The sequence below is a fragment of the Sminthopsis crassicaudata genome, chromosome 3 (assembly GCF_048593235.1).
Source record: "Sminthopsis crassicaudata isolate SCR6 chromosome 3, ASM4859323v1, whole genome shotgun sequence".
Lineage (NCBI taxonomy): Eukaryota > Metazoa > Chordata > Mammalia > Dasyuromorphia > Dasyuridae > Sminthopsis > Sminthopsis crassicaudata.
The window spans coordinates 546,240,248-546,263,891 of NC_133619.1; the positions used below are offsets into that span (position 1 = coordinate 546,240,248).

The 23,644-nt window shown below is 32.2% G+C and overlaps 1 protein-coding gene across 7 annotated transcripts in view; it reads left to right on the forward strand.

The window, feature by feature from the left end:
- The first annotated feature begins 3 nt into the window (after nucleotides 1-3).
- The window catches only part of MRE11 (MRE11 homolog, double strand break repair nuclease), a 74,544-nt gene continuing 50,903 nt past the window's right edge, over nucleotides 4-23,644 (forward strand). For 2 of the 7 annotated variants that reach the window (XM_074304496.1, XM_074304501.1), the window contains exons 1-11: nucleotides 433-549; nucleotides 1,175-1,313; nucleotides 3,108-3,240; nucleotides 4,770-4,930; nucleotides 5,896-5,983; nucleotides 9,737-9,878; nucleotides 11,752-11,866; nucleotides 16,820-17,005; nucleotides 18,142-18,313; nucleotides 18,735-18,815; nucleotides 22,417-22,543. In XM_074304496.1, coding sequence (XP_074160597.1) covers nucleotides 1,294-1,313; nucleotides 3,108-3,240; nucleotides 4,770-4,930; nucleotides 5,896-5,983; nucleotides 9,737-9,878; nucleotides 11,752-11,866; nucleotides 16,820-17,005; nucleotides 18,142-18,313; nucleotides 18,735-18,815; nucleotides 22,417-22,543 — 1,225 coding nt within the window. In that variant the 5' untranslated portion in view covers nucleotides 433-549; nucleotides 1,175-1,293. Of the gene's footprint in view, nucleotides 120-198; nucleotides 331-378; nucleotides 550-1,174; nucleotides 1,314-3,107; nucleotides 3,241-4,769; nucleotides 4,931-5,895; nucleotides 5,984-9,736; nucleotides 9,879-11,751; nucleotides 11,867-16,819; nucleotides 17,006-18,141; nucleotides 18,314-18,734; nucleotides 18,816-22,416; nucleotides 22,544-23,644 lie in introns of those variants that run through there. The other 5 variants (XM_074304498.1, XM_074304500.1, XM_074304499.1 and 2 more) reach the window with 5 other exon arrangements.

Consider the following 23,644-nt stretch of genomic DNA (forward strand, 5'->3'; position numbering starts at 1 on the left):
CTTCTTTCCTTCCTCGTCCCCTCCTCCTACCCTTTCCCGCCTGTTCTCGTCTATGGAAGGGCTGGAGGCGTCGGCTTCAGTCTGAATTGCCTTCGCGACCCCTTTCTCCTGTACCTGGGGTAAAAGGCAGCCTGGATTTGTCCCCATTGCCCCGTCATCGGCAGGGCAGTCTTTGTGTGGCAAGGAGGCTGTAGGACCTGTTCCCAGGCGGGATCCTGTGCGGGAAAGAAGGGCTGCTCTCGTCCCCGCCCCCAACTCCGCCGGCGCGGCTGGCGTCCCCGGGCTCCTTGGGTGCAGTCGGGGCATGAATCCCGGGCCAGCGAGGCCCAGGTCACTGAGGGGGGGGGGCTTGCGGTCATCTTGGACAGCCGCGCGCCTGCCGTCCGCGCTGGCATTCACTACCTGCCCCGGATCTTCCCCGCTTTCTAGCATCTGCCTCCGGGCACCTGTTGGCTTTAGATCACGTGGCTGTTCTTTACCGAGGCAGTAAGCTGGAATCCACTGGTTTGGGAAGGGTCAATTTCCTATTAAACGGAAGGATGGATTTAAGTAAGAATTCGATCTTTGCTTTCAGGAACGCTTTGTGGTCCTTGCTTGTCAAGGGAAAAAATGTTATGTATTGTAAGAACTTTCCTCTTTCAGTGTGCAAAACCAGGGAATTCCCATTCCTCCACAAGGGAAACTTCATTGGAAAAAGATCACTCTTTGCTCTATAATTCTGCAGTATATTAGGCTTTTCTTGAGCCAGATTATATAAATACATATGTAAGCAAAAGGCAGCTGGTTTAGTGGGATATATGACATTTTGTAGATAAGGATTATGTAATTTAAATAATGTGATATGTTGTCATGGTCACATATATACATACAAGAAGCTAATATGGTAATTATGTCATTCACATGCCTCAAACATAGCACAACCATAAAAAGCAGCTAATTTAGAGACAGCAATCAGATCCCTCAGAAAAGTTATTGGTTCAAGTTATGATGCATTTATTTTACTGGCCATGTGATTCTGCACAAATCGTTTAACTTTTAAGTGATTCAGGTGCCTCAGAATTTAAGAAAATTATTTTAAAACTGCATAATTAGTTTTTCTATTTAAGCAGCACATGGTGTAAATGTATAAGTAATTTATAAATGCATTTAAAAATATAATCATTTTGTTTTTTAGAACAGACTTGGAAAATTTGAAATCCAAATTAAATTTCCTGACCAGCTGGACCTTAAGGCATATTAGAAGCTACTTGGTGAAAGTGCTGGCCCCTAGCAACTGGGTTAATTGTAGAAGAAATGAATTCTGCAGATGCGCTGTAAGTCCCACTTCCTTCTAGAATCTTTGAATTCCCCCTCTCCTCTCCGCTGTTTTGCTTATGTAAGGAAGAATTATTTATGTTTATTGATAAAATGTATTTTACCTTTGAATTCAAATTTTAGAGTATTAAATAAGCATCTTTATTTCACTTTTCAAAAAGTTCATGCAGAAATTAGGGAAAAGGAATGTGTAGTTGATTGTTAAGTGTGAGGCAGCTTGGTTTAGTGGCTCTAGCCACCTTTGAAGCCAAATAAGTTACAGAGAATGAGTCAAGATATTTCTTTCCTGTGAACTCCTTATACAGAAACCACAGATCCTATTCCCCGAATGCATTGTGTAAAAACTGCTCATTTTTTCACCATTTGTGGATAGTATTTGATAGTGTTTGATTAAATTCTTGCTGTGTGAACTCTAGTCTGAGCGCTGGGGGAAGTTTTAGATAAGTTATTGCTCCTGTCCTCATAAAGCCCCTCTAAATAACTAGGTTCTGAAGCATTTTAAAGTTTGCAATGTGCTTTATAAATGTTTCCCATGATCCTTACAACAACCCTGTGAGATAGACACTACAAGTATTGTTACACTTTCCAAGTAATGAAATTACAACAAAGTGTCATATAAATGCAAAACAAAGTTATGTAAAGTGTAAGGCCTGTGATGGTTTTAAAAAAACGATCATTATTGTGGGGTGGGCAGCAGGGTAAATCAGGGAAAAGTTTGTATTTAAAGGGCTTTCATTAGGCAGAGAAGATAGTAGAAAGGATGATCCAGTTAAGGAAAAATGTGAACATTATAGCATGTTTACAGGAGTGGTGAATAGTTTAATTGGGTTAGTGTTTCAAGTGGATAAAAAGAATATGAATTAAACAGCAAAGATTGAGGAAGACCAGATTGTGGAGAGGCTTGAGTGCCAGGAGCTTGAACTTAACTTGCTAGGAAATAAGCAAGAGCAAGAGAGTGATATGGCCAGATATATACAGATCACAATAGATTGACAATTGTCCAAAGGAAGGATAAAGAGAACTAAAGTTGAAATAGTAGTAAGGAGACTTAGAAATTGAGGTTAATGATAATGTCAATGGTGATACAGTGTGATATGTGATAATGTACTACAGTAATAGCAGTGGGAAAAGGTGAAGCAAGATGAGACACTGCAGAAGAATTAATAAGATTTAGCAAGTGGTTGTATTATAGGAGGTAAGAAAGATGAACCAGTCAGATAAAGTTTTGGGTAGGAGAGACTAAATAATGGTTCCATTAACAGAAATAGTGGAGTAAGGAGGTGCATTTTTTTTTGGTAAAGACAGTGAGTTTGTGCATTCCCTTTGATCCATCAGTGTCTCTGCTGGGTTTGTATCCCAAAGAGATCACATGTACAATGTATTTTATTTTAAAAAAATGATCTTGTGAAGAAGAGAGCCATCTATACTCAGAGAAAGGGCTGTGAAAATTGAGTGTGGATCACAACATAGTGTTTTTACTCCTTTTGTTATTTGCTTGCATTTTGTTTTCTTTCTCATTTTTAAACTTTTTGACCTGATTTTTCTGGTACAGCGTGATATTGTGGAAATATGTATAGAAAATTGCACATATTTAACATTCATTGGCTTATTTGCCATTTGGGAAGGGGAAGGGAGGGAAAAAATTAAGAATACAGATTTTGTAAGGGTAAATCCATTATCCACTTATATATTTTGAAAATAAAAAGCTTTAATTAAAAGATCACTAACAAAAATCTCTGGCTGTAAAATTTTATGAATTACTTTTTATTAAATGCATTTTGTTTCTCATACAGCGATGATGAAGATACTTTTAAAATTTTGGTTGCAACAGACATTCATCTGGGATTTATGGAGAAAGATGCAGTCCGAGGAAATGATACATTTGTAACGTTGGATGAAATTTTGAGACTTGCCCAGGAAAATGAAGTGAGTTAACATATCTTTAGTGGAATTTCTGCTCTCTTATAATTAACTAAAGGATTATTCTTTCTGCCTCGTGATATTAAAAGAATGTACCTATATGTTCACCTAAACTATTTTTATATGAATGTTGTCAATACAATTATAAAGATAATTCAATTAAACACTTCAGAGTTTACTTTGTTTTAAAAATTCTTTATAAGTTGTATAAAGTCAAAATATATTTTCAGGCATAAGTGACAAAAACAGACATATACATACATACATACACTTAAAAAAAAAATCACAGCTTAGTTAAAATCTCTCATTTCTTGTTTTTTGACCTTAATGACAACCTTTCCTGGCTTCAGATATTAAGTGCTGTCTTTGGTTTTCACCATTTCCACCTATTGAAATTGGGAAGAATCGATGTGTCCACTTTTATTTTGGACTGATTACACTTTAGCATGAATAATTTCACTTAATTGGGTTAATTAATTAATTTTGATTTCTGATTGTGAAAGAAAAGTCTTTTGTTCTTCTAAGAAATTTCAGGCTTTTGTCAGCAAGCAGGTGATATTTGGGGGAGAGGCAGGAGAGGAGAGGGGAGGGTTGAGGAAGATATGAATATGGAAGATCCTGAAGTTACACAAAACTTGTTAAATTGGATACTTCATTTTATTTTGGGGACATATGTTAGATTTCCTTAAGAGAAGCATAGGGTCCAGAATAAGGATGGTGTTAATGCTAATTTTTCTGTTCTAGTCATCTTAACATCTGGAGTCATATATTCAGTAATGGGTACTGTATTAGGAAGGACATTGACAAATTAGGGAATCACTAGAAGGGCATTTGAGTTAATGAGAGGAATGGAGATCTTGTCATGTGAGGATAGATTGGAGGAACTGAAGTTGTTTAAATTGGAGAAGAGAAGATAATAGGTCAGGGAAATCAGGATAACTGTCCTTGAGTAATTGAAAGGCCTTTATTTGGAAGAGAGATTAGACTTCTTGGTGAAACTGCAAACAGTATATGGAAGTTACAGAGAGGGAGGTTTTAGCTTGACATAAATAAAAACTAATAGTAAAGTCTGTCTTGAAGTAGAATGGGCAGCTTTGGGAAATTTGTTGGTTTCTCATCATTGAAGCTTTTAAATAGAGGCTTATTGATGTTTGGGATGTTGTAGAGGAAGTTCCTTCTAAGCTATTTGTTGGACTAAATAGTTTCCAAGATTTTGTGATTATTATATGTGAATAATAACTTTTCTAATTTTTTTTCTCAGTGTCATAACTTAACTGTTGACATTTAATAATTTTTTTTAATTATTGAAAAGTAAAATTGTTGGTGCTTGATGCTTTTGGATTGTGAATTAGTAAAACACAATGGGAAAATATTTTGAAAAAAGCAAGTTCCTATACTTAATTACTATGTGAAAATAGTTTAGATCTATACATTTCCATATTTATCCAGAATTTCTAGTTGAAAATTTAAGTTATATTTAATAAGCAACTTGTAGCACTATGAAATATATTGACTGTAAGATAATTATTTTTTAGGTGGATTTTATTTTGTTAGGTGGTGATCTTTTTCATGAAAACAAACCCTCGAGAAAAACATTACATACTTGTCTGGAATTATTAAGAAAATACTGTATGGGTGATCGTCCAGTACAATTTGAAATTCTCAGTGATCAGTCAGTGAACTTTGGTTTTAGTAAGTAAGTATGTTGAAATGTTTGAAATATCTAATTTAATTGTATACAATAAATTTCAAAGAATATATATGTTAGTAGTTAACCACTTAAGTATCATTGCAATCAAATTATATTTTTGGAAAAATATTGACTTTTAATATCCTTATTTTATCAAATCCTACTACAACTTCAGTCCAAATTGTATATTTTTTGGTAAATTTTAGCAATTGTTCTTCAGAATTGCTTTGTTAATCTTTATTATGCTATTCTTAATAATGTTTATTATATTTTAGATGGTTCTAGTACTATGATCATTTTTGAAAATGTTTCTGTAGTGGAGTGCTTTGTTTGATATGAAGTGCAAAACAATATCCAAAATGCCATGTAGAATATATACTATACCTACTTAACTTTTTGTTACTGTACTTTTATTTAAATTGTCAAAATCAAGTCTCTAGGCTTCACCCCCAAGATATAAGCGTTAGAGACACAGTTTACATGGTGTTAGTATTTTTATTTAATTAATTTTTTGACATTAACTTGAATTCTTGCTTTTTGTTCGCTATCTTTTGTTCCTTTTTCATGCCTACTATCTTGAAGTTGAAGAATGGGTAGGAAGCCACAAGGATAGAAGTTGGGATTTTCCTTCCATGTGGTTGTTACCCTGGAAAGATCTTTAAACCAACTCTTAACTTGGGCTTATACGAGGGGCATGAAATAGACACAGGAAATTTAGAGAAAACATATTGAGTTGAAGTTAAGACTAATACTAATTCCAAAGAGCATTCTAAAACTGAATATGAATGATTTTTAGTATTATACCTACTGATATTTTCTTTCATCAGCACATAGCAATATTGTTAATCTACTGTTCAGCTCAAATTGCTCTTATTGTTTAGTAATTACATAAGTATCACTGTCTGAGATTTGCAGAAAATTGCATTTGTTCTCTAAACTTTCTATTTTATTAACACTTTCTTTATGTTTAGGTTTCCATGGGTGAACTATCAAGATGGCAATCTCAACATTTCTATTCCAGTTTTTAGTGTTCATGGCAATCACGATGATCCCACAGGGGTAATTATTCTATTCTAGAGTTTGAGATTGTAGGTATAGTCACTTCTGGTTTTTGTTTTTTTTGTTTGTTTGTTTTTTGGGGGGGGTAGGTTTTCCATTCCATGCTATATTTAAATGAAATATAAGACCCAGAGGAAATTTCTGATTATAGCTTCTTGGCCTCTCCTACTAACCCTAAATTATTTATATCTAGAATAAAAATTGGATAACTGGGTTTTTATTCCTTTTGTGGTGTTTTAAAGGCAGGTAAAGACTCATCTAGAGGAAGAAATGATTATTCCACAAATAGTTTCAAAATGAAATTAAATATCTTGAGAGGATTTTTTTTTTTAATAGAAGAGAAGCTAAAGGTCCACATCTCAGAATGTTTCTTTGATTTCAATTCTTTAGACTTTAATATTCCAAATTATTTTTATCTATAATCTATAGTTTTTGTTTCTCACTTCTTAGTTTATAAAACAATTATTTCATGGCTAATTATGCTTTGAAATAGCTATGATATATATTCATCATATCCAGTTTCTAGGAAGTTTTAACTGCACTTGGCATGTGATTCCAATAGCAATACATCATTTATATTTTATTATTATATTGTATTAAAGCAGCTATATAGTATATTGAAAAGAGTGTTGGGGCTGAAGTCAGAAAGACTTGAGATCAAATCTGAAGTCAGACACCTACTAGCTGTGACCCTGGGCAAGTTACTTAACTTCTGCCTGAATTTCCTCAGCCGTAAAATGGGGATAATAATAGGACCTATCTTGAAGGATTGTTTTGAGGATGACAGTTATAATGTTTAATACAGTGTCTGGCACATGGTAAGTGCTATGTAAATGCTCATCTTCAAGCCAACCCTATTATTTTTATAATGCCAAAAAAAGCCCTCACTTCAGAATGAAATAAAATTTGGCCATTTTTATTATATAGTTCATTTAACCCTCAAACATAGTATTTTGAACCATGTTATATATCTATGAGATAAATTTTTATTATTCATAATATATAATGATATGGAAGTAAACTTTTCCATGATGTCTTCTTTTTTCTTTTTCAAGTTTCCCAAGAACACTTTGTTAGGCGCTTTTCTTTGCTTTCATCACTCATCACTTTGTATTATAATTCTGTCAGTATATGTTGTACCCCTTCTAGGAGAATTCAAGCTTCCGGAGTACAGGAAGAGTATTATTTAATTATTTAACAAACATTTATTAAGAATTACCATATGCTGTGCTCAGTATTAGGGATACAAAAATAGGAACGAGGCAAGACATTTTATATTCTATAAAGGGAGGCAAGCACCTTCAAGGATAAATACAGAATATCTGCAAATAAATTTTGTAGTGATGAGAGGAAATTAGCTAGGAACTCAACATGGAGGGATCCTAAGGTGAGCTTTGAAGGGAGCAAGGGGTTCAAAGAAGCAGGCATTAGAAAGAAGAGCCTTCTAGTTGTGTGGAAGAGTCCATGTGAAGGTTCTCAGAGAGAAGATAGAAGGATGTGTGTAGGAAACAGCATTTATACTAGTTTGGTTACAACTAATCCCACATAAAGAATAGAAGGGGAAGGGCAGCTAGGTGGTACAGTGGATAGAGCACTAGCCCTGAAGTCTGGAGGACCTGAATTCAAATGTGGCTGGAGACACTTAACACTTCACACTTCCTAGCTGAGTGACCTTGGGCAAGTTACTTAACCCCAATTGCCTTTGCAAAAAAAAAAAAAAAAAGGAAAAGGAAGCAATGTAATCTTTTCAGAAGGATAGATTGGATCCAAATTGTGAAGGTTGTTAAATGTTAAGAAAAGCAGTTTAAAAAGCCATTTAAGCTTATTGAACAAAGGCGTTACATGGTGTTCTTTAAAAATATCACTATGGCAAGTTATGTGGATGGTAGACTAAGGAAAAGATTTGAGGCTGGGTAATTATTTTAAGAGGTTATTTAATAATTCAGATGGGTCTTGAGTAAGGTGTTTATATGATTAGACAGAAGAGTTATCAAGGAAGCAGACTTGGCAGGTGATGGGATGTGGGAGTAAATTATAGTAAAAAGTTTAGCATGACAGATTGTGATCCTGGGTGACTGGAAGAATGGTGGTGCCTACAACAGAAAGGGAGGTTAACAGTTATGGGTTGGGGGGAAAATTCTCTTTTCAGTGTTCAAAATTTGAGATGCATATAAAATATTCAAGTAGAAATGCAAGTAGGAAGTTGGAGATTTAGGACTGGCACTCAGCAAAACGATTATAGTTGGGTAGTAGTTTCTGTATAATATAATAGTTGAATACAGGGCAACTGATGTGATTGCTCTGAGAGAGTATAGAGAGAGGGAAGAGCCAGGCCAGAGCCCTGAATTAACATCCATGTTAGAGAACATAATGTAGGTAATAAATCTGCCAAAAAAAAAAAAAAAAAAAAGACAGAGAGATGGATGTGGCTCTTTTTTCAACAGTGAGGTGATTTAGGCCAGTTCCAATGGTCTTGTGATGAAGAGAACTATCTCACTCAGAGAGCGGTCTAAGTGTGGATCACAATATAGTATTTTCACTTTTTAAGTCATTGCTTTTTGTTTTCTTTCTCTTTTCCCTTTTTGGTCTTATTTTTGTTGTGCAGCATGATAGATGTGGAAATATATGGAGAAGAATTATACATGTTGTAGATGTACATAACATATTGGATTGCTTGTTGTATAGGGGTGGGAGGTGGGGTTGGGGAGTAAGGGAGGGAGAAAAATTTTGAATACTAGGTTTTGTAAGAGTGAATGTTGAAAACTATTTTTGCATATATTTTGATAATAAAAATCCATTATTTAAAAAAAAAGAATAATCAGTCTGAATGGTATGAATGGTATGAAGAGATTTACAATAGTAGTGTCAAAAACCTAGAGAGGACGGAGTATCCAAAAAAGTAGATTAACAGTGTCAGTCTTTATAATAGAGGTCAGAAAATTTGAGAGCAGGGGAAAAGCCATTGGATATTGCAATAAAGAACTCAGTGGTAATCTTGTATAGAACAGATTTTGTCAAGTGGTATGGACAGAAAGGGGCTAAGGAATGAGAAAGGAAATAGCTTTTTTCTAGAGGGTTGGCTTAGGGGACAGTAGGGGCAAGTCAAGTGCAAATCTTAAAGCATTGTGAAAATGTTAATAGTTAATTGTTAATATCATTAAGAAATATGGCAGTGTTCTGGGCATGATCAGAAACAAGCAGGGAATGAACAGATGGTTTGAAAATTAGGGGAAGAGAGGGTGATTGAGTGTTGTGTCCCTTGTACTAGACCATGCCTTACATATAATAATATTAATGATAACAATATCTAATATTTATAGCACTAAGGTTGAAAAGCACTTTACATATGTTATTTCATTTAGTCCCACAACGACCCTGAGTTAAATTATGTTATGATCCTCATTTTACAGATGAGGAAGCTGAATGATTTACATAAGGTCATACAGCTAGTAAGAGTTTGAACTTGAGTTTGCCTAAAGTTCTTTGTACCACCCAGATGCCATATGCTGCTTTTTTTTGAGGGGGGGTGAGAATGGAGAGGTAATCAGGCTTAAGTGATTTGCCTAGGGTTACACAGCTAGTAAGTCTCTGCATTTAAAATTGAACTCAGATCCTTTTGAGTCTAGGGTTTGTGCTCTATCTCCTGTGGCACCATATGCTCTTAATAAATGATTATTTACACAAGACACTTAATAAATACATGTTTGTTAAATGAATTTAAAAAACATTGATTTGTATCTAACATTTTTATAGGCAGATGCCCTCTGTGCATTGGATATTTTGAGTTGTGCAGGATTGGTGAATCACTTTGGACGTTCAATGTCTGTAGAAAAAATAGACATTAGTCCTATTTTGCTTCGAAAAGGCAGCACAAAAATTGCTCTCTATGGATTAGGTAAGGTTCTTTATTTTATTGCTGATGTACATTTCATCATTTGTCCAATTGGTTAAGAATAATGTAAATGAATGTCTTAAGTATCTGGAGATAAAGAAGGAGGTTGCCATGTGAAAAAAAAGATTAATCTATTTTTTCTTCTTTAGCTATAAAGTTGATGTTTCAGTGAGGTAGGTTTTTTCCTAGTGGGGTTGTAGTAATAAATGTACTTTTAAAAAGATGCCTTGATGATGAAGAATTTTCCTGTCTATTTAGTGATTAATATTTAGAGTTAATGAAGTTTTAGTCCATGGAGAAGACTCAGTAAATGGAAAACCTATACAAATATTAAAATTTAGAATCAAGCTCACTTAAATAATGCCATTTGGAAAACTTACTTATATCACCATCATCTTTTATTGACTAAAAACTAGGTTAGCAAGTTTTAGTTTCTGTAAATGAAAGATTGTGAAGGCTTCTAAAACCAAGTTTAAAAAAATATATAATTAGACTTGTTGGTAGTTTTCTTTTTAGTCTTTAAAGTATATTTTAGGTCAAGAATAATTCTCTAGATTCAACAGTCAGCCAAGGAAAATTGTAACTTGTAACCATAAACTTGAATTCTCATTTTTCTTATATTTTATATATGTATAGCTTGTGCTATTGCCATGTACTTTAGTTACTCAGAATATGGGGTATTCAGTAGTTTCTACTATATGAAATTAGCAACATTTATTTCTGAAATAAAATGCTTTGAAAATGTGCTTAAATATTCTTTATTATTAATTCATACTTTGTATATAATCACCTTTGGTTAACTGTTTGCTATAGATTTATTTGTTATAGATTAATTATGCTGATGTTTTATTTATCATGTTTATGGCCTACTCTATTTTTTTTTTTTTAATCTGAGCAGTTTATTTCAATAACAGCATTTTATAATCCCTTGTTAACATTAGTGCTTAGTCACCACATAATTTTATAAAAGACTTTTAATATATTTATGTAATAATTTTTTCAAAGAACTTAATGTCTTTTACATTGATCAGTGTTTACAAGCTTTCTGGGGAATTAATATTATTGTTCATTTATTTAAAATTGCCTTTAAATTATGTTAACCAATTCAAAATGAATGTATTTTTTTTTCTTTTTCTTTTTTTATTAATTTTTATAATTATAACATTTTTTTGACAGTACATATTGCATAGGTAATTTTTTTTTTTTTTTTTTACAACATTATTCCTTGTACTCCCTTCTGTTCCGAATTTTTCCCCGCCTTCCTTCCACCCCCTCCCCTAGATGGCAGGCATTCCCATACATATTAAATATCTTATAATATATCCTAGGTATAACATATATGTGCAGAACCGAATTTTGTTGTTGTTTTTGCAAAGGAAGAATTGTATTCGGAAGGTAAAAATAATCTGGGAAGAAAAACAAACAACAAAAAAATGCTCACAATTTACACTCAAAATGAATGTATTTCTGATGTAGAATCATTTGACATAATTTAACAGAAATTTTTGGTGCAAATGAAATTTTTATTCACTTATCAAGTGTATGAAAGAACAGTATCATTTGGCTTTTGGGGAGAATCGGTGGGTTTTTGCCAGTGTAATTGACCCATTTGAGAGCCTTATCTTTGGAGCTACTACCTGATATGTTTTACAGAGGTAGGCATTCCCACTATAGTTGTAAACCAAAAATAGGAGGACAAATCTAGTAAAAAATGTTATTGTTAATGTAATTATTGTCACAAGTGGAATAAAACGTTTTAAGGAATACATTTATTATGTAAATATAGGACTGTGGCTTTCTTGGTTACATAATAGTCTAGTTTAGATATAAATATATATGTGTATATAAATATGTGTATATATTTTGTCCCTTTTAGGATCTATTCCTGATGAAAGGTTATATCGAATGTTTGTCAATAAACAAGTAACAATGTTGAGACCAAAGGAAGAAGAAAATACTTGGTTTAACTTGTTTGTGATTCATCAAAACAGGTAAAAAGTACTTGAGTAAATTTTATAATACAACAAAATATAAATCCACTTATTTTCTCTTTCATGCTATCTCTCCATTTCTAGTTTCATCTTATTTCTTTTCTCTATGTTAAGGGTTCTGTAAAGTTTAGAAAATTTTTTCTTAGGATCATAATAAGCCTTTATACATTTAAAGCTTTCAGCATCATGGGATCATAGATTTAGAAATGAAGGACCTTTTTTTTTTTTAAATTTAAATTTTTATTATAATTATAGCTTTTTATTTACAAAATATATGCATGGGTAATTTTTCAACATTGACCCTTGCAAAACCTTCTGTAGCAACTTTTCTCCTCCTTCTCCCCATCCCCTCACCTAGATAGCAAATATCCAATACATGTTAAATATGTTAAAGTTTATGTTGAATTCAGTATGTGTGTACATATTTATATAGTTATCTTGCTGCACAAGAAAAATCGGATCTAGAAAGAAAGAAAAAAAATCTGAGAAGGAAAGCAAAAATGCAAGTAAACAATAACAGAAAGAGTGGAAATGCTATGTTGTGGTGACCTTTTTTTTCTTATTCTTCTAATCCTACCTTGTCATTTTGCACATGAGGAAACTAAGGTCAGATCCCACAGATAGTAAGAAAGAGAGCTAGAAAAAGAAAACAAAAACAAACAATAAAAGAAATAGTTAGGATTCACCCCTCCTTCTTTGACTTCAAATCTAGTACTCTTGTCTTTAAAGTCCTTCCCCATCAACTCCCTATCATTGATTCAAACACTGATTTTAAATTAAGTTTCTGAGATAGGGGAGAGCATAATATTTTGAATCACAGTTAAAGAAACTTCTTAAGTATTGGTAGAAGATTGGTAGAATATTTTATCAACAAAATATTTTCAACAGATATTTAAAGAACATATACAGTGCCTAGTACTGGACTCTTTATTTCTGATCTCTTTAGGGAGAGAAAATGTTTGGACTCGAAACAATAACTACAAGCTGAGAAATATTGGAAACTCTCCTAGTCATGACTCTAGTGTCCTATTAAGTACAAAATTGTGCCATTTAGATCTATATCTGTCAAAGATTCATCTTGTTTCCAAAATACTACTATGTCTGTAGTCTTTCAGCATCAGTTAGTTGAACCAACACTGATTCTCAATATTCCATGTATTTAAACTGTAGTCTAAATTTATGCCAAACACTCTGGCCAGTCACTAAGTATATTACTCAAGTCATTATCAGCCCCAGGGTTCCAGTCTTGGGGTGGGAGAGAATATAATCATTCATTCCTAGCAAATTACATTTCAGCACAGTTACCATCTCTTCCAAATCTATCATATTATTCAGTATAAATAGTAGCAAAAAATAAATATTAACTGCATTTTGTAATCTCCCAATTCATGGTCTTTTTTCAAATGCACAGAGGGTCAATGATATCTCAGTTGCTAAATCTAATGGCTTTCTTGACCTTGCTGAAGCCTTTGACATTGTCACTCATTCTCTTTCCTTTGATATTCCTTTCTCTATGGCATTTCGATGCACTTCTCTCCTAGTTTTCCTCCTTCATTTAGTGTTCCTACTCCTTCTCTGTCTTCACGGGATCATCATCAACCTTGGATGTTTTCCCAAGACCCTGTTCTGCATCCTTTTTTCTTCCACTTCTATATTATTTCACTTGGTAATCTAATCACTGCCCATGGGTTCAATTATCATTTGGTGATTCTTAGTCCTCTTTATTCAAACCTAATGTCTTTCCTGGAAAACCTTCTCTTCTTCCTAACTTAACTATTATTGAGTATACTGTTATTCTCCTAGTTACCCAAGTTTGATAATAATTTGAGAGATTTTGCATGATGATACTTGTCATATGAATGTTATAGATTTAAGTGCTTTGTTTATAGAAAGGAAATCAATGAGTGATCAAAGGTTTCATTTATAAGGTGGAACTTCCTATAGGACCTGAGAGATGATTGTTTTTGTTAAATTTTTCTAAAGTAAAATATTTGTTAAAAATTTTCACAATGCTAAAAAAATTATTTTACAAACATAAAAACTACATTAGATGATCACACTCCCTTTGGTATGAAATTATTTATAGGAAACTCTAGAGCTTTGAAAGTATTTTTTTTTTTTTCTTTTTGCTGAGGCAATTGGGGTTAAGTGACTTTCCCAGGCTTACACAGTTAGGAAGCGTTAAATAAGATCACATTTGAACTCGGGTCCTCCTGACTTCAGGGCTGGTGCTCTATTCACTGCACCACTTACTTGCCCCCTTTAAATATTCTTAAAGATTTTTTACCCTGAATGCAGAATTTTTTTAGTTTTCTGTCAGTCTGCCTTTCACCATCTGTAGTAATCAGTATTTAATTGTTTAATTATATACCCTTTGCATGATGTAGGTGTTCAACTTTACATATTGTAAGATAGTCAAACTGGACCACTCACTATCTCTGTTATTGTCCTGCCTCTTTCTATCTCTGTGCATTTAATCATTTCATCCTTGAAGCTTCGAACATACTCTTTCTCATTTCCTTCATTGAAATTTTTCTTGTTAAGGGATATTTCAGGTGTCATTTCCTTCATGCAACTTTTTATTTTCCTTTTTAGTTCTATTTCTCCTTCAATTTATTTCTTAGTATTTTGAATCTTTTTGTAATACTTTTTGTAAAGTTAGTTTGTATTATAGTTTATATCTTATATCAGAGTCTATATTTTTTAATCTCTTTTTCATTACACATTTTTTGTTTTTGTTTCATTTTTGTAATATCATGGCCCAACAGTTCCTTGTACGTAGTAGATACTTATTTGCTGAATTGAATTTCTTTTATTTTTCTGAATTTCTTAAGAATATCCTGAAGCCTAAATTAAATTTACTTTTGAGGAAGCTTTCTCATGATAAATTTTAATAATTCATTTTTTCATTGCTTCTTATTATCTCTTCAAACTTACCTTAGTTATTTCTTCATGTGCTTGTGATATTTTATTCATGCTGTCAGACTATCTGATTGCATAGAATCATAAATATTCCCAAGAGGTGTATGATAGTCAAATATCTATTCCTTGCATTATCATATTATTTGGGACAAGAAGACATACCCAAATTGACTACTCAGAGATCACTCATAGAAAGCAGAATTATTTATTAGAATCTCAAGAAGTGGACCCTATCCTGGTCTGAGCCAAATTTCACAGCAGGATAGGGCCAGAGCCTTGAAAATGCTTATAGCTTTTATACATTTCAGACAAAGAACCTCCAAAATCCCACCCTCTATATGTTGTGATTGGTCACATAAGTCTACTGTTCCCCTACTTGATCAGTAGAATGTAGTAGACAAGGTGATATAAAGCTTCTTCGGCCACTTTGGACAATAGAATGTAGTCCAGGCCTTATGTAAAAATCACGTTGACTCCAGAGAAGCCGAAACAGGCCTATAGGCTTGATTTACTTTAGGATCTGTAAATTCTTCACCCTTTTCCCACACAATACTGTGATTTGTTTTAAGTTTTGAATGCTCTCTAATAATGCTATCATATAGCCTCAAGATTCCTAAAAGGGTGGATGTGATACAGTAGTATTTTTGGTTGGTTTTCTGGAGGTCTCTGGGGAAGCCTTTTTAGCAGGGTAATCACCTGGAGAATAGCCAGGTGTTAAAGTTTAAAATCCAAATTCTTTATTGTCTCCTTGCCTGGGGCTGGGCAGCTTTCTAGAGAGTCTTTCAGACCATCCTTGGTCTCAGTGGGGGAAGTGCAGGAGGCCAGCCACCACGGTGGTGTGAGATTGTAATGCTGGAGAAACTGAAGCAAGATAGATTAGAGAGTTTTTAATATTTTATTAATTGGAAAGTATGATTAACTGGGCAGGACTCTCGTCTCAAAGTATCCAGTGGTGAATGTGAAGATCTCAGGTTTTTTTTTTTAATAGGCAAAGAACAAAGAAAGAAAAAAGTGGGAAGTTTCTGGACCATAAATTTGGCTAGGGGGGGAAACTAGGGAGCCAAAGTCTGGATATCTGAATAAACAGAAGTAAAGATGTTAGTGAGGTATCTGAGATAGTCTTATCTTTTGAATATTTAGAGGGGGGTAGTGCCATAAATTCTTGAGACTAGAAGGAGTTAGGAGCCAGGAAGTCTGATCTCACCCTTATCTTGAGTTTTACCGGATAATTTATAACCTTAGAGCTATGGCCTTCAGTCTGGAGGGGGGGGTTTGCAGCTAAGGGGATTGAGGCAAAACAGTTAAGGAAGCTGAGGTAGAACGGTCAGGACTATTAGGGAAACAAATGCAGGGAAACTGAGCTAGAACAGTTCAAGGAGACTGTGGCATAACAAGATGAAGTGAATAAATTTGGCTTCGAGTTCCCAGCTGAGTTTGTCCCAGCTTATATTCTCTACAATGAATATAAACCAATCATTATATCCCTAGGAAACTATTATTGTTGTAAGATTAAATCAATCATACTGAACTTAGAGAACTATTAATTGCCATGTTAAACTAGATAACCATTGTCTTATCAATTCCACTGACTTAACACCTTGTAAGAATCCTTATTTTAAGTACAGAGTTCTGGCCTATAACATGATTTTATAGTTGATAAGTCTGAGACCACCTCTCAAAGGTTAGTCAGAAAAGAAACAGGTCATAGTACTATGGATCTTTTTCACTGTTATTAGATGAATATATATTCATTACTAAAAAGTATGTGTGTGTGGGGAAATTCCTTGTGGTTTTGTATACTTAGAAATGATAATAAGGTATTCAAAAGGAGTTGGAAAGAGTTTTAGCTTTACATATTATGAAGAGCAAATACAAATTGTTTTAAACTATTTAAAAATGACATGTTTTTTTGATGTATATTCAGATAATCATCTAGGTTTTTTTGGTTATGAATTTTTTTGTGTTCCATTTGAAATTTTTCTAAGTCCTAGGAATCTATACTATGTTTATTTTGTCTTTATCTTGGAATAGAAGTAAACATGGAGCCACAAACTACATTCCAGAACAGTTTTTGGATGATTTTATAGATCTTGTTATTTGGGGTCATGAACACGAGTGTAAAATAGCACCAACTAAAAATGAGCAGCAGCTCTTCTATGTTTCACAACCTGGAAGTTCAGTGGTTACTTCCCTTTCCCCAGGAGAGGCTGTAAAAAAGTAAGTCTTTTCTAGATTTTGACAATTGTATTTCTTTTAAAATTGTTTTGTCGGGGCAGCTAGGTGGTGCAGTGGATAGAGCACCATCCTTGAATTCAGGAGGATCCGAGTTCAAATCTGGTCTCAGACACTTAACACTTCCCAGCTGTGTGACCCTGGGCAAGTCACTTAACCCCAGCCTCAAAAAAAAAAAAAAAAAAAAAAATTGTTTTGTCAATTTATAGGCTATGTCCGACTATAGTCTTAAAGAGTCAATTTTTCTTTTATCTCTTTTTAAAGCACCATTCATCTCATAGATTCAAATTACATATGATTTTTGCTTAGAATATTATGAAATTTAACTTTTCTATTATCTCTAATTTTATATTTCTAAGTTTTTAATCAGTATGATCTGAACAGGAAAGGAGTGCAAATATATTTAATCCTATTTATATTTCTAATCAAGTCCTATTAATGTAGTTTTCTTTCACTATGTTTCACGTTACTATCACAAGAATTATTAATAATTCTGCTTCTAAATATATTCATTTAGAAAAATATAATATATAATAATATAAAAATAATATAATATACATTAAATATAGTTACAATTAGATTATTTGAAGTTTTTCATGTTACAAAGGTATCCTTTAGGATACCTTGTTTTATTACTTTGGTTATAAAATGATTACCTTTGACTAAAATAATACATAATTTAAAAAAAAATCTTATTTTGTCTCAAAAACTTTACTAATTCACTGTGTTTCTTGTTGTATTAGATGGTATGCCTTAAGTTTAGCTCTTTATTTAAATATAGAATAGTTTTTGAGAATTTGAAAGAAGCAAGCAATCTAATTTTTCTTTTTGAGTGTACTCCTTACTTACAATCCTGGTAAATAATTTTACCACTATACTTTATTATATAATTGATACTGTTTTTGAAAAAGAGAATAAATGTTTCCATAAGAATTTTGTTGTTCTTTTATAGTTGTAATTACTTTAAATTTAAATTGTCAAATCATTATTTTTTAAGTGAGTAATTTTGTAAAGCCATTTAAGATATTTGTAGAGTATCTATTAGATGTATACCAATTTCTTTATCAAAAGCCAGAAGATTTTGCATGTTCAGATATGCATTTTTTTCTTCATTATTTTAGACATGTTGGCTTACTGCGCATTAAGGGAAGAAAGATGAACATGCAAAAAATTCCTTTAAGGACAGTACGGCAGTTTTTCATAGAGGATATTGTACTTGCTGATCATCCAAATATTTTTAATCCAAATAGTCTTAAAGTAACACAAGCAATACAAAATTTTTGTTTGGAAAAGGTAAATGTTTTTTATTTTAAAAAATCACTGGAAAAGGTGTGGAAACAAAAGTATTTTTGGTTTTGAAGTTATTCCATATGATTTAATTTAATTTTAATAATTTAAAACACAAAGCATTCTCTTTTAAAAAGAGAGAAGAAAGAATATGTTGAGATGTTTCTTTGTGTAGAGATGATTTGGGACATTGGATTGTTGTTTTATTAAGACATTTAATGAAATATGTTAGTGATAGTATGGATGGTGACAAATTTTATGAGAGCTCATGTTAATGAAAAAATTATCATTGTGAAATAGGAAAAATGTGAATTTTTAAATAATATGGCACTATGTACTTATAGTAGGGAGGAGGTAATACCAAAATAAAATTAGATGAAAATAATTTCTGCTTGCTAATTTTTTTTTTCTTTTCTTTTACATTAAGATTGAAGAAATGCTTGAAAATGCTGAGAGAGAACGTCTGGGAAATCCCCGGCAGCCAGAAAAACCTCTCATAAGATTAAGAGTATGACCAGTTTGTATAAAATAAGCATCTATTTATATACCTTTTATAACTTTGTAATATAGACTTGAAGCTCATTTGCTTTAATATGTTGTAATAATGTTTTATTAGTAACTGAAATCCATCTTCAGTTATTTTTTAATTAGGTTTTTAAAGTATTATACAGGAAAGAGGTACTCCTATCTGGGACTGGGGACACATTTTTATTATTGGGCAAGCTGAAGTTGGTGAATTATTTAAGTTCTGGAGTTCTGAGCTGTACTAAGGCAGAAATCAGTTGGGTATGTACACTATGTCCAGTGCCAATATGGTGAGACCTTGGAAATGTAGGACTAACCTGCTGCCTTGGGAGAAGTGAACCAACCCTTGTTGGAAAATTGAAACAGGTTAAAACTTCCATGCCAATCTGCTTACTGGTTTGAATGGATATTCTATGAATATCCCTTGCATTTCCAGCCTAGGTAGGATAGGGAGACTGAATCTCCACAAAAAAAAAAAGAGAGAGAGAGAGAAAAGAAATGAAATGAAAAATGTTTTTTCGGCAATATGAGCAGCATATTCATATGTTGTACATTTCCTTTGGCCCAGAAAGCAGGTGAAACACTTGTATATAATAATAGAAATTGATACAATATTTTAAATTTTCTGCTTTTGCTGCCTTTTCTTCCTGCTCACCATCCCAATTGTTTTTATCCCTAGTTTTTACATATAAACTCTCATATATTCCTTATCCCAGCACAGTATATTTGATATGATATGCTTCTTGCCTTTTTTGACTATAACTTTACTCTTATGTTTATTTCTTTCAACCCATTCAAATCAATGGATTCCTTAAGAAAACTCTCAGATAATTATGGTAATCCTTTAGATCCTATATTGATCTCTTCCAGTCTATTCAGATCTATGCCATCTTTGATTTCTTAAACCTCTCTGGTGATTGAACTTTGTAACATTTTTTGAAAAAAACTGTCTAAACCATAGAAAAGTGCACATAGATAAGCTTATCAAGCAGAAGCAGAAGGTATTTAGTTATAGATGCATATTATGAGCAGGAAATAGTAGATCCTTACATGTACAAATATATTATGGGAGAGGATGTTAGAATTAAACCTAAAGCTGTTTTGTGAATATTGAGCAATGAAAATGTTTGGCTGGTGTATGCTTGTTGTGTATTGATTTTAAATTGTAGTAGTAGATTAGGTAAAAACTAGTGGTTTCAGTAGCTATCTTCTTCCATTACTAATATGGTAGCTGCCGCAGGGGCAGTGATAATATTTTTTACATTTATTTTGTGTTTTTCAATTTTCAAAGCACTTTTTCACATATATATATGTATATATATGCAAACATACATATATGCACATATACACATATGTATAAGTATACATATGTCTATACATATATATATATATATATATATATATATATATATATATATATATATATATATATATATACACACACACACACATAATCTTGTTTTTAAAAGATGGCCATTAATGTGTGTTACATATTAGTCTGATTGCCAGAAAGCAGATAGTGAATTTTACCTCCTTTAGTGTAGAGAAGTGGTTTTCAAACTTTCTCAGTTTTGAGATCTCTTTAGCAGTGTAAAAGACTCTTTGGAATCTTACCCCTTGTTTTGCTCAGGTGTCTCCAAAATAATGCAACAGGATTAATGAAAATAATGGCATTGCTTTTGATGAAACACTAATAAGATCAAGCTGTAAATGTTATATTGTAAGAAGCACTTAGAATCAGATGTTATAAGCCTCACGACCTTCAAATTATCTATCTGTAGAATAAATCTAGTAGGCTCAGTTAAAGTACAATTAAATATAATAATAAGTGATTAATTTTTTTCCCAGAAAAACCAAATAATTGTAGAAATATTTGTGCCAGAAATTCCTCCATAGATTGGGAATCACAGGTGAAAAAAAATTGTTCTCTTTGTGAAAGACTTTTTTTTGTTCATAGGTATTAGAGTTGAATTGGTAATGCTCCTCCTTTTACAGATGAAGAAATTGAAGCTCAGAGTATTTGTGGCTACCACCTTAACTTTTTCTCCATGAATACCTTCAAGAGCTAACCAATAGTCTGGCCTTCTGACTGGCACTGGCTTTTTTTCTTCTTAGCACAGAATAACAACCAAGGAGAACAGTTATTGTTTTGTCTCTTGGTTTTGCTTTAAAAAGAAGCTACAGTGGAAGAAATTGTTAATTATACTATTTTGAAAGCAAGATTCTGCTAAATAGATTTGCTTTGTCTTTTATTTTCTTCTTTGTAGCTATAAACATTCTTCTGAAAATGCTTGCATTGTTAAATTAGTTTTGACCAAAGCTGGTGATTTTGTTGTCTTATTTTAAATTTAAAATTTTGCTTTTTAATTAGAAACTTGAAAAATACCAATTTTTCAATAAAGAACTTAAAATATATTCAAAACTATGAACTAAATATTTTTAAAAATATTTCATTGATAATCTTTAAAAAAAATTTTTTTTTGGCATTGTTCTCATTTATCAAGTTCCCTTTCTTCCTTATTCCTTTTTCCTTCCTATCTCCCCTTTTGAAGTCCTCCCCACAAGGGATTGAACAATGAAAATGTTTGGCTGTATGCTTGTCGTGTATTGATTTTAAATTGTAGTAGTAGATTAGGTAAAAACTAGTGGTTTCAGTAGCTACCTTCTTCCATTACTAATATGGTAGCTGCTGCAGGTACAGTGATAATATTTTTTACAAATAATCATAACTAAGCAAAACAAATCAATTTGATTTGCTTTCTAAAATTAATTTTTCAATTTTAGATCAAATAGAAAAAGCCCTGGGTTGTTGTTTTTTATGTTCTATTAACTTGGTTTGTGAAGTAAATGCTCAGCACATGTAGCTATTGTTATATTTTCTTAAACCATACCATTTGATTTGACTGGCTAAGCGGTTTTATTACAGTCTTTTTTTTTTTTTGGAGGGGGAGGGGGCTTGAGGCAGTTGGGATTAAGTGAGTTGCCCAGAGTCACACAGCTAGGAAGTGTTAAGTGTCTGAGACCATATTTGAACTCAGGTCTTCCTGACTTTAAGGCTCCTTGCTCTATCCATTGTGCCACCTAGGTGCCCCTTAATCTTTTTTTTTTTTTTTAATTAAAACTTTTTATTTTCAAAATATATACATGGATAATTTTTGACATTCATCCCTATGATATTCTGTTTTAATTTTTTTCTTCCCTTCTCCCATCCCCTCCTCCAGTCAGCAAGTGATCCAATATTTGTTAAACATGTGTAATTCCTTTTTATATATTTCCACAAATATTATGCTGCACAATAAAAATCAGATCAAAAAGGAAAAACATGAGAAAGAAAACAAAATGCAAGCAAACAACAAAAAGTGAAAATTTATTACGCTTTTAACTTTTTAGCTTCAGTATCTTGATAGGAAATAGTGCTGTAATTATATCATAACTTAGAAAGATGGGATAAGCCTTAGAGCAATCTTGTACAAAAGGAACTAAATAATTTTTAATACTTTTTTTAGATAAGAAAAATTGTTGATACTAGGGCTTTTAAAATAATGTATTTTCTTTTGTTTATAAAGAATATTTTATATTTATAGGTTGACTATACAGGAGGATTTGAACCTTTCAGTGTTCTCCGCTTTAGCCAAAAGTTTGTGGATCGGATAGCTAATCCAAAAGATGTTATTCATTTTTTCAGACATAGAGAACAAAAGGAAAAAACAGGTAATGCAGGTATTATTACAAATTAAGAAAATGAATGTCCAATATTCATGTAAATTTGTCATTAGTGAAAGAAATAGAGAATTAAAAGAAAGTTATCTTCCTTCCTTGATAATATAGGGAAATTAAATATTTGTAATAGTTATAAATAAATTATGTTTTTCCTGAAAAAAAATAGACGGGCTATTAATTTGATTTTTATGAATGTTAAATTTCACTAAAGAAAGGTGAATATGTGATATATGCGAATTTTTAAAATGCTACTGAATATTTTCTACAAATTTTTTTTCCCCCATTGGGGAGGGTAAGAGGAAGAGAAAATAGAATTTTTTTTATTAATGAGAAAAATTAAAACCACTTACAATATATTTTGAATATTTTAGAAATTTTGTATTTGATAATGTGTATAGAAAATTTTTTATCAAATTAAGTGTAAATATTTCTTGTATAATTGGTCTAAGTTTTGTTTGGCTGTTTTAAAGCTTTATAACCTGAATGCTCAAATGCTTAGATAAAATTTCCTACATCTTTGTGTTTCAGTTATTCAAGTAATTTGTTTTCATGCATATTAACTTTAATGTTCATTAAATGATTTCATTAATATTTCCTTATAAGAAATATTTTTTCATTAAATATCTGTGTACTTTTCAGCAAACTGAGACAAATAATTTTAATGGAACAGAGTGAAAAATCTAGATTTTTATCACTAAGAAACATCTAATACAAAAAACTTTAAATTATAAAACCAAGGTTAGAATAGCTTCTATTGTCTGAGTTCATTTACATTTCAAAATGTAACGCATTTCCTGATGTAAAAAAATTCTAGTTTTTGAAAATTTTACTTTAAAAATTATCTTAAACTTAATAACCTTTCCAAAAATAAGCATTCAAGTAGAGAGGAATGAAATAATTGTACATAAAACCATAAGTTTGTCTTATTTACAGAACAATAGAATATGTAGGAACTTTAACAAGATACTAATTACATAATCCTCTTTACTTTAATCCCTTCTGAACTTTTTTCCTTGTTTATTTTCTTTTGGATTTGGTTTCTGTTTTTGTTGTTCAGTCATTTTTCAGTCTTGTCCAACTTTATAATATCCA